The sequence below is a fragment of the Archocentrus centrarchus genome, chromosome 17, assembly GCF_007364275.1.
Source record: "Archocentrus centrarchus isolate MPI-CPG fArcCen1 chromosome 17, fArcCen1, whole genome shotgun sequence".
Classification (NCBI taxonomy): Eukaryota; Metazoa; Chordata; class Actinopteri; order Cichliformes; family Cichlidae; genus Archocentrus; species Archocentrus centrarchus.
In genome coordinates, this window is record NC_044362.1 from 9186911 (window position 1) to 9202176 (window position 15266).

General features: G+C 40.3%; 2 protein-coding genes across 3 annotated transcripts; both read left to right on the top strand.

Annotated features, from left to right (window-relative positions):
- On the top strand, positions 1 to 5551 carry catip (ciliogenesis associated TTC17 interacting protein). Of its 2 annotated transcripts, none has more exons than XM_030752427.1 (9): positions 1 to 299; positions 481 to 663; positions 761 to 816; positions 914 to 1000; positions 1180 to 1347; positions 1436 to 1560; positions 4889 to 4965; positions 5057 to 5127; positions 5213 to 5551. In XM_030752427.1, the coding sequence occupies exons 1-9, from the start codon at positions 170 to 172 to the stop codon at positions 5399 to 5401; spliced, it is 1086 nt and encodes a 361-aa protein (XP_030608287.1). In that variant the 5' UTR covers positions 1 to 169; the 3' UTR covers positions 5402 to 5551. The 2 variants fall into 2 exon arrangements, with proteins under 2 accessions (XP_030608287.1, XP_030608288.1); XM_030752428.1 differs by having other exon boundaries at positions 5060 to 5127.
- A 322-nt stretch (positions 5552 to 5873) lies between these two features.
- On the top strand, positions 5874 to 13400 carry casp8 (caspase 8, apoptosis-related cysteine peptidase). Its single transcript, XM_030752900.1, has 12 exons — positions 5874 to 6031; positions 6797 to 6947; positions 8798 to 8970; positions 9060 to 9165; positions 10996 to 11125; positions 11213 to 11256; positions 11350 to 11392; positions 11496 to 11554; positions 11650 to 11761; positions 11859 to 11986; positions 12423 to 12805; positions 13044 to 13400. The coding sequence occupies exons 2-12, from the start codon at positions 6837 to 6839 to the stop codon at positions 13180 to 13182; spliced, it is 1428 nt and encodes a 475-aa protein (XP_030608760.1). The 5' UTR covers positions 5874 to 6031; positions 6797 to 6836; the 3' UTR covers positions 13183 to 13400.
- The last annotated feature ends 1866 nt before the right edge of the window (positions 13401 to 15266 follow it).

A 15266-nucleotide genomic window follows, 5' to 3' on the forward strand; every position in this document is an offset into this window, starting at 1 on the left:
GCCGACCCAGATTCGGCCGTCAGCTTCCCTTCCGTTTCCGAAAAAGAAGCTGCGCAGGAGAAGAATGGCACAAGATTGCTTTCTATAAAATGGTCAAAACAGCCTGCCTGTCGCAACAACAGTGTGTGTTGTGAAGTTGCTCTTTCAGTCCCGGGAGTGTGTGCCGTAAATGAAGGAGCCTTTAAGGATGGAAGCCGCGCTGGATGACCAGACTGCTGTCGGTTATTTAGCGGGGACTGAAGGAGCTGAGCAGGAGCTGGAAGCCTCTGACGCAGCTGTCAGCTTCCTGTCCAGCATTGGTGAGTTCACATCTAGGCTTCACATACTACCTGCTGCCACATCCAGAGCTGCTCCAGTTTAAAAGAACGGGAGAGTAAACTTTAATATCATATTAGCCGATCGTTTAAAAACAGTAAAACGAGAGAAGATGTGTGAAAGTGTCCACTTTGACTTAACTTTCTGTGTCCCTTCATTTCTCAGAGCCTGCAGAGCTGCAGAAGTGTGTGTTTGCAGACTCGCTAGTGACTGTGTCAGAGGGGGGCAGAGACCTGGGGGAGTTCAATGCTGCGGTGGAGTTCGCCCACAGAGGGCAGCCATGTATGATGCTGCATGCTCAGAGCCAAGGAGCCATTGATGACTGTCCCTGTGGGACAACAGTGACAGGTGAGCGTAAGCAGAGGCTGCAAAGACAAACTGATCGCTATTATTTCCTACTGACATGCATCAGTACTCCTCCTCATACTTTTTACTCTGTCTTAAGTCTACCTAACTACTGACCTGGAGGTGCTAGAGGAAGATCACCATGAGTATGTCAAAGTGAGTCATTGCTTCCTTTTTAAAATCTCTTGGCTCCGCAGTTGCACTCAGTGAAAACATTGTACATTTTACTTGCTTCCATACTTCTCTCCTTCAGCTCAAGGGCCACAGTGTGGATAAGAGGTGTCACATGGTGCAGCGTGAGGGGCAGATGGTGATCCGTAAGGTTACGACTGTGGGAGAGGTAAGATGAACACTGACTGCTTTCAGAGTCAGCTCTCTAAAATACTAACAAAACCATATCACAGCCCGCAAAGAGCTGCTTCCTGAACTCTTTTTGCAAAAGTTACATCAGAATTCACAAAATTATTCCTTGCAGTTGTGAATTTACTGTCATTTTTTTGTGTGTGACTGCATGTGCAGGAGGTGACAGAGGAGAGCATTTCCTATCCCATGTCTGTCCTGAGAGGGCTGGTAACTGAGGGCTCCAGCCTGCTGCTGATGCGCCTGATGGCTCTGAGGAAGAAGGTGCCAGAAAACATGACCTTTGTCTCCTTAGACCAAGGATTACACATCATCCACACCTCCTTTGTAAGTCATTACACCTGTGTAAGACATCTCAATCCATCAGTGACTTCTTTGAATACTGAGCTCTAATTGTTTCCTCTTTTGTGCTCAGAGAGAGCTGGATCAGAAGCAGCTGGAGGTCGGGGCTGAGCTCCTGGAGGTTTTTGGGGTGGAGAGGATTATTCACTCCGTAGAAGGCAGCCCCAGTACCTGGCAGTGCTACTACCTGGATGATGGGTAAGCTCAACAAACGTCAATACAAAAAGAGGAGGACTGCACACCAAAGAGCTCCTTGGAAAATTGTTTCTGACACTTTCCTTAAACTCAAGGTTCATTTTTCTTTCTGTATCCTTGTCATCATAAAGACTTTTAACTAAAGAGTTATGGGATGGCTGTACTGTAGCTCAGGAGGTAGAGCAGGTTGGTGGTTCAATTCTTGGCTGCTCCGGTCGGTATCCTTGGGCAAGATATCACCCCAAGTTCCTCTCCGATGCACTCATTGGAGTTTGAATGTGTGTGGATGTTAGATAGAAAGCACTTGGGTGTAGAAAGAAGTGCTTGTATGAATGGGTGAGAATGGATGAATGAGGCATGTTGTTATAAAGTGCTTTGTATGCTCAGGTACAAAGGCTCAGGTACAGTAGAAAGGTGCTATATGAAAACCAGTCCATTTAATTCAGGAGCTGTTGCTGTTCTGGATCCATAAATCCATTTTACTATACTGCACTACAGAGTATCTACTATAGACTCACTGTTGTAAACCTTAAGCATTTAACCCTTACAAACTTTTACCCCTTCCACTCTGGAGGCCACTGTGCTGAAGCTCTATCCATTAAATAAATCAGTGATGTTTTTTTAAAAGTGTGACACATTTAAGTCTACTTCTCAGAGTTTCAAAGTCCCGATGCCTTCCTGAGTTATATAATCAAAGTATATCCTCATGGATTTAGTGGAACATGATTTTCTGTCAAGTTCAAAAGCAAAATTTGTGACATTTTTAGAGATGCAGACAAAGTAAAATGAGGTCAGAGTTTACATGTTGGAGAGTCTCTGTGCACATATCGATCCATTTCTATGTTTGGGTACTTCAACTCCAGCAACCTGTTTTTCTACTTACAGTGTGACTCATTGCCCCAGTGGGTCTATCTGAAGGTAAACTGGATCACACAGCACATTGTAACAACTGTAACTTAAACCATTATTTAAGACACACAGAGAACTGCTCTGTAAAATAACAGATTATGAATTCTAAGTTTTTAGAAGTTACATTGTTTTATCAATAATACACAATGGCTTGACTCTTTGAGCTTAATATAAAGTCAGTGCACTGTGTAGGTTTATTAGTGACTGTTCAATATTATTGCACAATCATGCAGACTTATGAACTGTATTTGATGGTAAAGCAGAAACTGTAGGACAAACAAATCAAAACAATTATCATTACCTTCCTACACAAAACTTTACATTTGAACCACAACAGTGTCACTTCTACACTTTCAAAGTGGTAAGCAGTGAGAAAGCGCACACTAATTCATTCAAGATCCAAAGCTTTCCAAACCAGGTTTATATACAGCTAACCACAGCATTAGAAAAAGCTGGCAAATATATATATATATATATATATATATATATATATATATATATATATATATATATATATATATATATATATATATATATATATATATATATATTTTTTTTTTTTTTTTTTTTTTTTTTTTTTTAATGTGTATTATTGGCCAAAAGAGTTATTGCAGTATTGTGGAAAAGGATCGATGTCTGGTGAGCGTAGTACAGGTGAGATTTCTAAATTGTATCAGGGATGCTTTATTTTCTCTAGGGCAGGTGTATTCAGCTCCAGGCCTCGAGGGCCGGTGTCCTGCAGGTTTTAGATGTGTCTCTGCTTCAACACACCTGAGTCATTAGCAGGACTCTGGAGAATTTGACTGCATACTGAGGAGGTAATTCAGCCATTTGATTCAGGTGTGTTGGATCAGGAACACATCTAAAACATGCAGGGTGCCGGCCCTCGAGGCCTGGAGTTGAATAGCCCTGCTCTAGGGGAACAATGTAGCTTATATTTTAATTAAGACATGAAAGCGTCTGTTTTGGAAAATAAAGGCTTAGCATAGCTTCAGTAATCATTGTGGGGTTTTTGCCTTATGGTTTACTTGCATTACTTAATGCCCAAAGGTCCTCAGTGTGGTACAGTGTCATACATTACTGATAAGCTCACACAGTGCTGGTACTGTATTTAAATCTTGCAAAGTAATGCAAAGTCAAAGTGTGCTGAGAGGCAGGAAGGAAGAGGACCCAAATTACAGACTCCAGAGGCAAAGCTCGAACTTAATATGCAGCTTTATTTAGAGCAATCCTCAAAGTTAACAAAGGCTACAGGAGCAAACAAACTGCAAACTAGTGATGTGTTGTTCTGTGTCGAGGCTTCGAAGCGGTTATCGAGTAATTGAGGGAGACTTTTGTGAAGCACGTATCGAGTCTTGTGTCATGACGTGCGAAGCCTCGAAAACCGGCCGTACCACGTGAGTGATTCAGGAAAAAATTCATGGGTTTGGTGTGCAATTCGAAATATCAAGAAACATCAAGAAACCGGAGCACCCAGACAGAACCCACCCAAACACAGGGAGAACATGCAAACTCTGCACAGAAAGGTCCGGGCCAAGGTGGATTCAAACCCAGACCTTCTAGCTGTGAGGCAGCAGTGCTAACTACCGAAAACAGGAAACGCTGGGTCAAAGACCCAAGATCATGAGAGCAGTACTGTAAATGAGACACTGTTCGGTTTTTAAAATGTAGAATTTATAATCCGTTGTGATGTGTAGTATGTGTCTTTGTCTGGTTAAGTTATTGTAGTTATAATGAGCTGCAGAGAGAAGGATGAGAAGAGTTATTATACTTGTGTATTATATTTTATTCTTATTCATAAAACCCAAAGCTGTTGCTTTTTGGCTGCACACGTTTGCAGAATCTGCAGAATAAATTTGGGGATTTTTTTTCCCATTAGAAATAACACACACTAGCCTAGCGCTTAAGGGCCTCATCAATATACTCTATGATACTATTATTATAATATTGCCTCAAGTATTTGATTTCAGGAGCCTATGAGGGCTTCAAGCAATGTCCACTAAATGGGACAGCAGTTTGCGAAATCCTGGTTTCTATGAAGAGGAAACTGAACTATTTCAGTTATGTTATATTACTACAGTTATGTCCATACATTTTTGAAGGCCCTAAATTTTGACCTCTGATTGACCTTTAACCCCTAACAATATCATGGGAATATTGTATGGGGGTCAAGCAGACTTTCAGGTTTAACCAAAACCAGCCTCTGAAGAGCAAAATGTTTTGTTCAAATATTTATGAACTGTATGTAAATATTTTAAATAAATAAAGTGTTTGTCGTTCACCTTCTGTTGATATGTCACATAGTTCTGTTAGACTAAATAATCTGAATTACTTTAAGCTCAGGCTGTTGTTATTATGGTGTCTGCATTACTTTGTGTTAAAACCAGAGCCTTTAATTTAACTCATTATTTTCTCTGATCAGGCATCTGGCCAGCAGAGTTCAGGTGGGGTCACCTGTCACCATGAGGCTTCTAGAGCTGCCATCAAAGACAGAAAAGGGTAACACACACACACACACACAGACACACACACACACACAAAACAGGCATTCTGATGAAACAGTCGCTGTTGTTTATTTGTGTTTACATAGTAGATTTCAAGAAGATCCCTCTTGTGTGGGAGGAAGACATGCAGATGCGCTCTAAGTTCCTGGACAGAAAGGTAACCACTCCCTTAATACCAGACTCATCTTACCTTACTGACCATCTGAACAGAGTATGAATGTGTGTTTGTCTTGTTGTGGCAGGAAGAGCTAAAGGCGGACCACTCCTCATATCTGAGAAAGCACCCAGAGATTCGAGCACTAGTATCTGACTTCCTGCAGTTGCTGTTGTTGAGGAAACCAGACGATGTCTTCCTGTTTACCAGACAGTACTTCACCTCTTTTGTCTCTCGCTGTCCTCCTGAACCAAACCCGGAGGCCCAGTCGCTGTAGTCACAACTGTCTCCTTATAAGTTTTATGGTTTTAGTTTATTCATGAGTGTATCTTACACTGACATTTAGAAAGTGCTTTTGTTTTTTATTGTGAGTGATTAGTGGAGAGGAACAGAAACTTTGTGAGCTTTCCACTGAGAGAACTAAATAAACTGGTTTGTTTAACACAGTTTCTGCAGTTTGGCTTACTCGTGTTTGGGCAAAGCCCTCTACCGACATAAAGAGAGAGCGGAGAGAGAGAGTGAGTCTTCAAAATAAAAGTTTACAATGCTAAAAACAAAGATTTTATTATGAAGTGTGTGTCAGCGTGTGCTGTAGTTCGGCTTAGCACAGTCAGGTGGACTTCTCACTAAAGTGAGAATGACTCGGTCAGATCACATTCGCTGTACTCTTAGCGAATGTGGCTTTTATTTTTTTAAATATCCTCCCAGCACCCCGTCCGTCACAGCCGGCGAAACACGTTACGCAGTTCCCCTGAAAGCGAAAGGGTCGCCCAGTGACTGTGACTGAGGGGGAATAACAGCGGCTGAAACCTGCTTTGGGACGTTTTCGCCGCTGAAAAGTTTTTTCCTTTTAGAAGACGCGTCTTTTCGCTTCGGGGCTGCGAGCTGACGGCGAGCGGCAGCAGCGGTAAGTTGTTTAACTCACCTGACGTAGACTAAAGGTGTTACCTTTAGGCTACATTATGAAACAAGAAAGTTAGGCTGTGAGGTCACGTTAACCTGTTTTACTGTATTTTGTAGTGCTGCCGGGGGCTTAGTTAAAACTTAAAAATGCGTAAAGTAAATTTTTGTCGAGACGAAACTGACGTGCTTTGTCGTTTAAGTGACGTCATCTTAAACCATCGCCGTAAATGGTAGAACAGGATGTATAAAAAACCTTTGAGTATTACTTAGTAACCACAATAAAGGCAGAAACAACAGGAAAAAGGTGAGCAGTAAAGATCTGAAGGACTAACTATCTGTTAATAAAAGCGGGCTTTCATAAGCAGTTTTAAGGAAGTAGTAAATGTTGTGAGTTTTTGATTGGCTGTTCACAGATAAGTGTCCTAAAATCTTAAGCTCAGTGCCAGTTTATCATAATTGAGACACCAGCTGGCTGTCAGAGGCGGTGGGTGGCTTTATAAAGAAAGAGTATCTCTGAGGAAAGTCATGGCTACTATAAAAACAGGCCAGCAGTCATCTCACTGTTATCCATGTAACCGCAGCCAGGGCAGATGTGCTATTAGGGTCAGTAATGGCTTCTTAGTCTGTCTGGCGTGATACTATTATTACTTTTTTAGCATTCTAGCTGTGATCTTAAGTCATTCATTTGAAGTTGCTTGTTTGTAACATATGACGTTTTGCATACTTTCATTTTGGTTCCTTCAACGCATACACACATCTGTTTTGGCAGCAATAAAAGCTGCAACTTGCTGTGAGCTGAGGACTGGGCCATGATGGACCGGCTGACCTTGTCCCGCATAGATGAGGACCTAGGGTCTTCTGAAGTGGCAGAACTTTGTTTCCTATGTCGTGATGTTGTCCCCAGGAAACGTCTGGAGGGGGTGAGTGCCACATATTTGCTACTGTAGTTGCACTCGTTTTGTCAGCATGTGTCACTGAATAGACTGACAGTGTGATGCCCTAGAGAGATTCATGTTCATATGTTGTGTTTCAGCTTAATAATTAATCAAAGACCCAGACAAAGTTTAAATTCTTTTGAAAGCCTGACTCTTAGTCCCTAACTGGAAAATTCAAAAACCTGTTTTATTTGTTATTATCTATCGTCCACCTGGTCCTTACTCAGAGTTTCTGTCTGATTTCTCAGACTTTTTATCTGATTTAGTGCTCAGTTCAGATAAAATAATTATAGTGGGTGATTTTAAGATCCATGTAGATACTGAAAAGGACAGCCTGAACACTGAATTTAATCTATTATTAGATTCAATTGGCTTCTCTCAAAATGTAAAGGAGCCCACCCACCACTTTAATCATACTCTGGATCTTGTCCTGACATATGGAATAGAAACTGAAGCCCTAACAGTATTCCCTGAAAGCCCCCTCCTGTCTGATCATTTCTTAGTAACATTTACATTTACTTTAATGGATTACACAGCAGTGGGGAATAAGTTTTATTACAGTAGAAGTCTTTCTGAAAGTGCTGTAACTAAGTTTAAGGATCTAATTCCTTCATTTTTATGCTCTTCAGTGCCATGTGCCAACACAGTGCAGAGCAGCTACCTAAACTCTGCTCCCTGTGAGGTCGATTATCTCGTCAATAGTTTTACATCCTCACCGCGTACGACTTTGCATACTGTGGCTCCTCTGAAAAGGAAAGCTTCAAATCAGAAGTGCCTGACTCTGTGGTATAATTCACAAAAGCACAGCTTAAAGCAGATAACCTGTAAGCTGGAGAGGGAATGGCGTCTCACTAAATTAGAAGATGCTCATTTAGCCTGGAAAAAGAGTTTGTTGCTCTATAAAAAGCCCTCCTTAAAGCTAGGACATCTTACTACTCATCATTAATTGAAGAAAATAAGAACAACCCCAGGTTTGTTTTCAGCACTGTAGCCAGGCTGACAAAGAGTCAGAGCTCTGTAGAGCCGAGTATTCCTTTCACGTTAACTAGTAGTGACTTCATGGATTTCTTTACAAATAAAATTTTAGACATTAGAGAAAAAATTATTCATAACCATCTCAAAGATTATTCTTCATGTTCGGCTGCTTTCAGCACTGCTGGTATTTGTTTAGACTCTTTCGCTCCAGTTGATCTTTCTGAGTTAACTTCAATAGTTACTTCCTCCAAACCAGCAACATGTTTGTTAGATCCCATTCCTACTAGACTGTTCAAAGAAGTCTTTCCATTTATTGATGCTTCAATGTTAAAAATGATCAATCAGTCTTTATTAGTTGGCTATGTACTTATAGTTAGGGCTGGATCGGGTGACTCTGAACCATCCCTTTGTTATGCTGTATTGCAGCATAACAAAGGGATGCTGGGGGCTTCCCATGATGCACCCATCTTTTCATTCACATCTTTTTACTGATTATACCCCACTCTGAATTTAATCACCAGTTATTATTAATCTCTGGCTCTCTTCCACAGTGTGTCTTTTGTCCTGTCTCTCTCCCCTAAGCCCCAACCAGTCATGGCAGATGACTGCCCCTCCCTGAGCCTGGTTCTGATGGAGGTTTCTTCCTGTTAAAAGGGAGTTTTTCCTTCCCACTGTCACCAAGTGCTTGCTCATAGGGGGTCGTTTTGACTGTTGGATTTTTTCTGTAATTGTTGTAGGGTCTTTATCTTACAACTTAAAGCGCCTTGAGGCAATTGTTTGTTGTGATTTGGCGCTATATAAATAAAATTGAATTGAATATGTAAATTCGCTAAAGAGTTACTTTTTTTTTTCTCCTGCAGATTAAGGATGCCAGAGAACTGTTCTTGAGATTAGAGGAAAAAGGTGTGCTGAATGATTTGTTCCTCAAGGAACTCCTTAACACCATCCATCGAGCAGACCTCCTCAGGGTCCTGGAGACAGACAGCAGGCCATCAAAAGAAACAGTTGTTACTCCTGTGCTGTCAGACTACAGGTAAAGGCATTCAGAATTGTACTTTAATAGTAGTAATACCAAAAAGTTTTTCTCTGTCAGTCTTGTTATCCTTCTGCTCTGACCATCAGGAAGGTGCTGTATCGCATATATGATGATATGACTGAAGAGAATCTTGGAAAACTGAAATTTATGCTCACCGATAAGGTGGGCAAGAGACAACTGGAAACGTGCCAGGTGAAAACACACAAGTCCACCTTTCCATTTCTGCTTTTGAGTTAAAAGCTTTGTGCTCTACATTAAGCACTAGCAGCACACCTGACAGTTTCAAAGTGTAGTTAACTGGAAACTTTACCTCCAGCTTAAATCAATTCTTCTGTCAAATAAATGGTCATTCAAAACCAAGCAGAAACAACCAGCCTGTGGTTTAGAAGTACAGTCGTCCCTCGCTATATCATGATTCACTTACAGCAGCTTCACTGAATCGCTTTTTTTTTTTTTGTTTGTTTGTTTGTTTGTTTTTAATAGATCTAATTCTGTATTGCAGAGTTTTTGCTATATCGCGGGATTTTGCGGTATAATAGGTATTATATAGCTCCCCATAACTAGCGGAAATAGAAGTTACGGCCGAGGGCAAAGATACTGCACCACCTGATGACGCGCCTGATGAAGTGGTGCCGTCAGCAGAGCTGTAATGCTCTTCTTGTCTGTGCAGTACTGTACATTCATCTCACTGGCATCTCCTTCATCGCCATCAGTACTGCACAGCTACATAATTCATCTTCATCAGTCAAGTTGCAGTAAGAGAGTCGGAAAGGTTTATAGGAGTGTGGGAAGCCTTAAAACATTTATAAATAAAATAAATATAGCGCCGCTACTTTGTGGAGTTTCACCTATCGCAGGGGTCTCTGGAACGTAACCCCCGCAATAGGTGAGGGGTCACTGTAGATTGTGCTTTTTTTTTTTGCATTTTCAGTGCCAAGTGTAGATCAGTGACAGCACGTAGTTTACTGAATGATCTGCTGGTTAGTGCAAAATAACCGATTCTCAGTCTGCTTCTATGGCAGAAAAAATAGATTTGTATTTGTTTGTCATGAGCCCGACAGATCCAGGATTTTTAAGACCAACACTGATATTTGGAGATTTAAAACCTGAAATATTGGTCGATACTTTTTGTTTTTTCAGTCACACAGAAACATAAACAGGTTTTCCTCACATTGTTATGTGTAGTCATTTATGAGTCCATACCAAGATAATGTGACAGTGCAGTTAAAAAATATTTTTTTTATTATCACAACAAATCATGAACTTGTATCCACTCTGCTCGGATCAGCTGGTCTTGGTGTTTGTGGCTTTCCAAACTTGTATTGGCCACAGGGAAATTGCAGAGTACCTGGAGGACAAACTATACAACATCACCACTGCTAACATGGTTATTGATGTTGATCCCTTTTATTCTTTGCCTTTTTCATTTATTGCCAATTATAAATGCTGATACTGATATCAGCAAATATCTAATATCGGCCTCTGTCAGGTTCTAGCATGTAAGTAATATATGGAACTATTAAGGAACAATATTTTTTTAATGTAAGATAAATCTCATTTTATATAATTTTGCAATAGTTTATACATATTTGTTTTTATTTTGTTTGCATGAGCTTTCTAGCATAATTTGGTGTCTGTTTCTATTTTCATATTCCTTTTCTACTTCAGCATCATTCATCACTGTTTTTTTATTTTGCTATTAAACGTTATTCTTGCTATGGCTGCAGCTCAGTATATTCTTTCCTTTGCATTTGATGCAAATGGAAATCGAGTGGTGGATTTGGTGGCAGCAGAAATGACCCACATAAAGCATGAGCCACTTATATGGGGTGGACACTCTCTGGTGGCCATTTTTGGATGTGCTCAGGGTCTGAATAAAAATGACTGTCTGCATGCCTTAAAATACAACCTTCCTGTATCGAATTAAAATTGATTTGTCTTTTGCACCTGAAGTCATTGTTAGATGTATACTGACACTGCAGAGCCTCTGTGAACTAAAAACGTCTTCTCTGTTAATTCCAGACAGCGCTGGATGTGTTCGCAGAAATGGAAAAGTCAGATTTTATATCAGACACAAATGTAAACCTGTTGCATCAAATACTGCCAGAGTTGGATCATGAACTGGCAAACATCATACAGAGGTACACACAAGGTATGAGATCCACTTTATTGTGTAAACACATGCATACTTAAATTGTGTATTTCCGTGTATTTCATCAGTTGATTATAATATTTACAGGGGTCTTCCTGCAACAAGAGGTCACATTTCCTCTGGATAACCAGGTATATGTGTGACTGTAAGCGTGTGTTTCTGAACAACAGTTAGTGCTGCAGGTTGTCAGTTTGATGACTCCTGTGACTGTTTTGTTCCCACAGAGGACCCCTGAGCAACTGTCCATAACTGAAACCCAGCCCAGCTGTAAGCACCTCCTTCTTCCTGTACTCACTCTCATGGTTTTTAATGTTTTTTTAATCACACTCATATTCGAGATACAAGTTTCCATTGTTCTTTTGTTTTTCAGATGTAAACCGGAGTATTCACACTGATGCAGAACCACAGCCCCCCTCCGGTCCTGAACTGGTAGTCCAGTCACAGTCCAGTCCTGCTTTCATTCATTCTTTAGTCAGCACAGTAACATTAATGAATGGTCTGTTTGTTGTGTTTGTGTCCTGCAGTCTGAATACTACCCTCTGACTCATAACCCTCGTGGTTTGTGTGTAGTCTTCAACAATGAAATCTTCACAGGATCAGAACTGAAAGATCGAGGAGGAACTCAAAAGGATGCAGGTATAGTTCTTGTCTTCATGTATACCTTATTTATGTATAAGTGACAGATCGCCATGCAGTCTGCTGATATACCTTCATTTGTTTCTATGTGACACAGATGCTCTGGACACACTGTTCACCCGCTTAGGCTTTGAAGTGGTTATACACAACAACCTGACTGCAGCAGCAATGCTAAATGAAATAAGAAGTATTAGCACGAGGAATTTTCAGAATGATGATGCCTTGGTGAGTAGATTCTTACACCTTAAGAGTTGCACCACTGTATATACTATATTAGATACACGTACTTTGAGAGTTTGGAATATTTATAAAAGCGTTACCTGAGAAGATTTGGCACCACTGTCATGTATTTGTGGAGAATAAAAGCAACCTCTGAAGCTAAAGCCAGAAGCCTGACCTACAAATTCTTCACCATACAACCACAACTTGTGTTACATTTCAGTTCTTTTTCCTTAGTTAGTGAGTGAGCTGTTGCTTCACATTTTCTGCACAGATATGCAGTCTTCTCATAAAGCTCTTAGCAAGGATCAGCGCATTTCTCAAACTGTCACCATGTAGTTTTTCTGCATGTTTCTGTGATTGTAACAGCAGGTAAATTTAAGGCGTTGGCAACAGTGTTAGTATAATGCATAATAAAATATATGTCTGCCTCTGATCTAAGGTGGTATGCGTGCTTTCCCATGGAGAAAGGGGATGTGTCTTTGGCACTGATGGAAACAAAGTGCACCTGGAAGATCTGACATTCCCCTTTACAAGTGGAAGAGCCCCGACCTTGGCAGGGAAGCCCAAACTCTTCTTCATTCAAGCCTGTCAGGGTGATCAATACCAGAAAGGATTCGTTCCCTGCACCCTGAGGCCAGGAGAGGAGGAAAATGAAAGAGGGCTGGAGACGGACGCAGGTCCTCCACCCGAGGCAGTGCCTTCACAAGCAGACTTTCTGATAGGAATGGCCACCGTGGAAGAGTACAAGTCATTTCGAAACACAGTCACAGGATCCATCTACATCCAAGAGCTGTGCAGGCAGCTGATGAGTTCAGCAGAAAGGTGAGTTCAAACAATTAGTTTCTTTTTGACAGAGCTTTCAAACCACCTTACATTATTTATACATAGGCCCCCATTTTCAGAGGCTCCAAAGTCGTTAAAGATCAAATCAAATACATAAAATCTCTGTACATTTCTCTCTGTTTGCTTTTGGTGTTTTCAGGAGTGTGGTTGATGTGAGCTGGGTGTTTTCAGATTTTCCCAAGATGTATCACTAGTAATGCTGATGTTTTCCTTGCAGCCGGGAGATGGATGATATCCTCGCTGTCCTGACACGTGTGAACAGGGAAGTCAGCAAAGGAGACTATTTACACTCCAAACAAATGCCACAGCCCAAATACACTCTCACCAAGAAGCTTGTCCTCAAATATGTGACATGATTGTGACAAATTACAACACTGCAAGTGTGTGTGTGTGTGTGTAAATGTGTGGGTGATTTTTTTTGTAATTATGAATTGAAAAAAAATTACCATGGCAAATGAGAAGGTACAAATTGTGTCATTTCTTAAATAATGATAAAAAGTTAGTCAGTCTTCTCCTGGCCTGTAGTGCTGTTTACCTCAAATGTATCCAAGTCTTGTTTTTAAAAAAATCATTTTTTTGTCATGAAATTAAAAAAAAAAAAACTTTCAGTATGTTGTAATATTTTGTGATCATGGAGTGGCTCTTTTTCACCACCTCTTTGCTTAAAAAATTAAACTTCCAGGGAAGGAAGGTGCTGAAGTGAAATAATAATAAGGTGAAGTTTGGATCCCACATCAGTTCACTTTTAACTGGGATGCTAGTGGAGAAAACTGCAGGGTTAGTTTCTCATTCTGATTTAGGATAATAAGAAATGCAGTGGATGGATCGACTGAAGGGCCCGATCCATCTCTTAGATCCTGTGTCAGGAATTTGCTGGATTTCTTTCTATTTTAGATGCTGCTCATCTGCTGTAGTCATGATTTTTAGACCTTTCACTACTTTTTGTCCTCCATTTTCCTCAATTTTAACTCTCCTTTGATGACAGTGGAGCTGATCCGATACAGAGCCGCCCGTCCATCAAGATTTTGCTGAATTTGCTACTCCTCTTATATTTGAAATCTTCTGACACTTGGCACGAACACTATTCGGCTAAGGCTTTACAAAACAGGGAAGACAGATTTGACTTTTTTGATTTTTATGTTCAATGAATTTTTGAAATGTTCCATAAATACTGTACATGGATGTTTACCTTCAATCCCTACTCCTTCCTTATTCCTAGGCTGACTCTTTTGAAACTCAGTCTGAGTATTCGATGTGCAAAGCTTGACAAACTGCTTCAGACCAAATTTTTTTTTTAAACAAATTTTTGTAATTTTTTTAGATAAACAGTACATTCATTCATGTTTAACTTCAGTGACTACTTCTCCCTTATTTATTGACTAAATCTTTTGAATCTTGCTGCAAGTATTTATTAGGCAAATCCATACAAAATGCTGCTGATGAGTTTCTGATTTTTGTCTTTTATTCTTTGCAAATTCTCGAGAAAGAACAGTAGGTTACGTTTAACATCAATGGCTGCTCCTCCCTTACTGCATTAGGCAAAGGTCTACAGAAAGTTCCAGACAGATCTTTAATTTTTGATTTTTTTTTTTGTCCATGTTGACAAAAATATCTAGTTATGTCTATAATAATTGATGACAAAAATGGCTTTACTCTGATTTGAAAAATACTTGTTCTACAGCTTAGATGCTGACGTTGCCATATTGGATTTTATATCTGACAAAGCAATCATGCACCTTCAGCTGCTACGTGATATTAGATTTCTACTTTTCGCTTTGTGATTATGAGAATAATAGCAAAAAAGAAAAAACCTTGTAATTTCTAGTACTTGATTATATATGAGAAGCAAAGACTGCAAACATTTTCTCTTTTTCACCACGTGACTTTTACAAAGGCTTCTTTGGATCAGCCAGTTCTTTTGTGACTTGGTATGAGCATTCATTGGACAAAGTTCTACAAGGTGTTGCAGACAAATCTTTAATTTTGAACTTTTATCTTTCATGAATTTCAAGAAATACTATTTATTAATCTTTATCTTTGGGATGTCCTTCCATCTAGGCCAGGGATCCTCAAATCCAGGCCTCGAGGGCCGGTGTCCTGCAGGTTAGGTTTTAGATGTGTCCCTGATCCAACACACCTGAATCAAATGGCTGAATTACCTCCTCAGTATGCAGTCAAGTTCTCCAGAGTCCTGCTAATGACTTCTATATTTGACTCAGGTGCGTTGAAGCAGAGACACATCTAAAACCTGCAGGACACCGGACCTCGAGGCCTGGAGTTGAGGATCCCTGATCTAGGCTGACTGGTTATTAAGTTTAAGTATGCTGCAGTTCAATGAAGAGTCCTCTTCAAAGATGACACAGCCCCCAACTTTACAAACAACCCCTCGCACATGGCCACGCCGTTTCTGACACATTAACGACCACTGAATGGATGAAAA

What these genes read in the sequence shown, in the direction of transcription:
- catip (XM_030752427.1), top strand. Translation starts at nt 170, where the DNA reads ATGAAGGAGCCTTTAAGGATGGAAGCCGCGCTGGATGACCAGACTGCT. An exon ending in CAGCTTCCTGTCCAGCATTG is followed by an intron (nt 300 to 480) that starts GTGAGTTCACAT and finishes TTCATTTCTCAG; the next exon opens with AGCCTGCAGAGCTGCAGAAG. An exon ending in ACATCATCCACACCTCCTTT is followed by an intron (nt 1,348 to 1,435) that starts GTAAGTCATTAC and finishes TTTTGTGCTCAG; the next exon opens with AGAGAGCTGGATCAGAAGCA.
- casp8 (XM_030752900.1), top strand. Translation starts at nt 6,837, where the DNA reads ATGATGGACCGGCTGACCTTGTCCCGCATAGATGAGGACCTAGGGTCT. An exon ending in CCAGGAAACGTCTGGAGGGG is followed by an intron (nt 6,948 to 8,797) that starts GTGAGTGCCACA and finishes TTTCTCCTGCAG; the next exon opens with ATTAAGGATGCCAGAGAACT. An exon ending in CCTGTGCTGTCAGACTACAG is followed by an intron (nt 8,971 to 9,059) that starts GTAAAGGCATTC and finishes TCTGACCATCAG; the next exon opens with GAAGGTGCTGTATCGCATAT.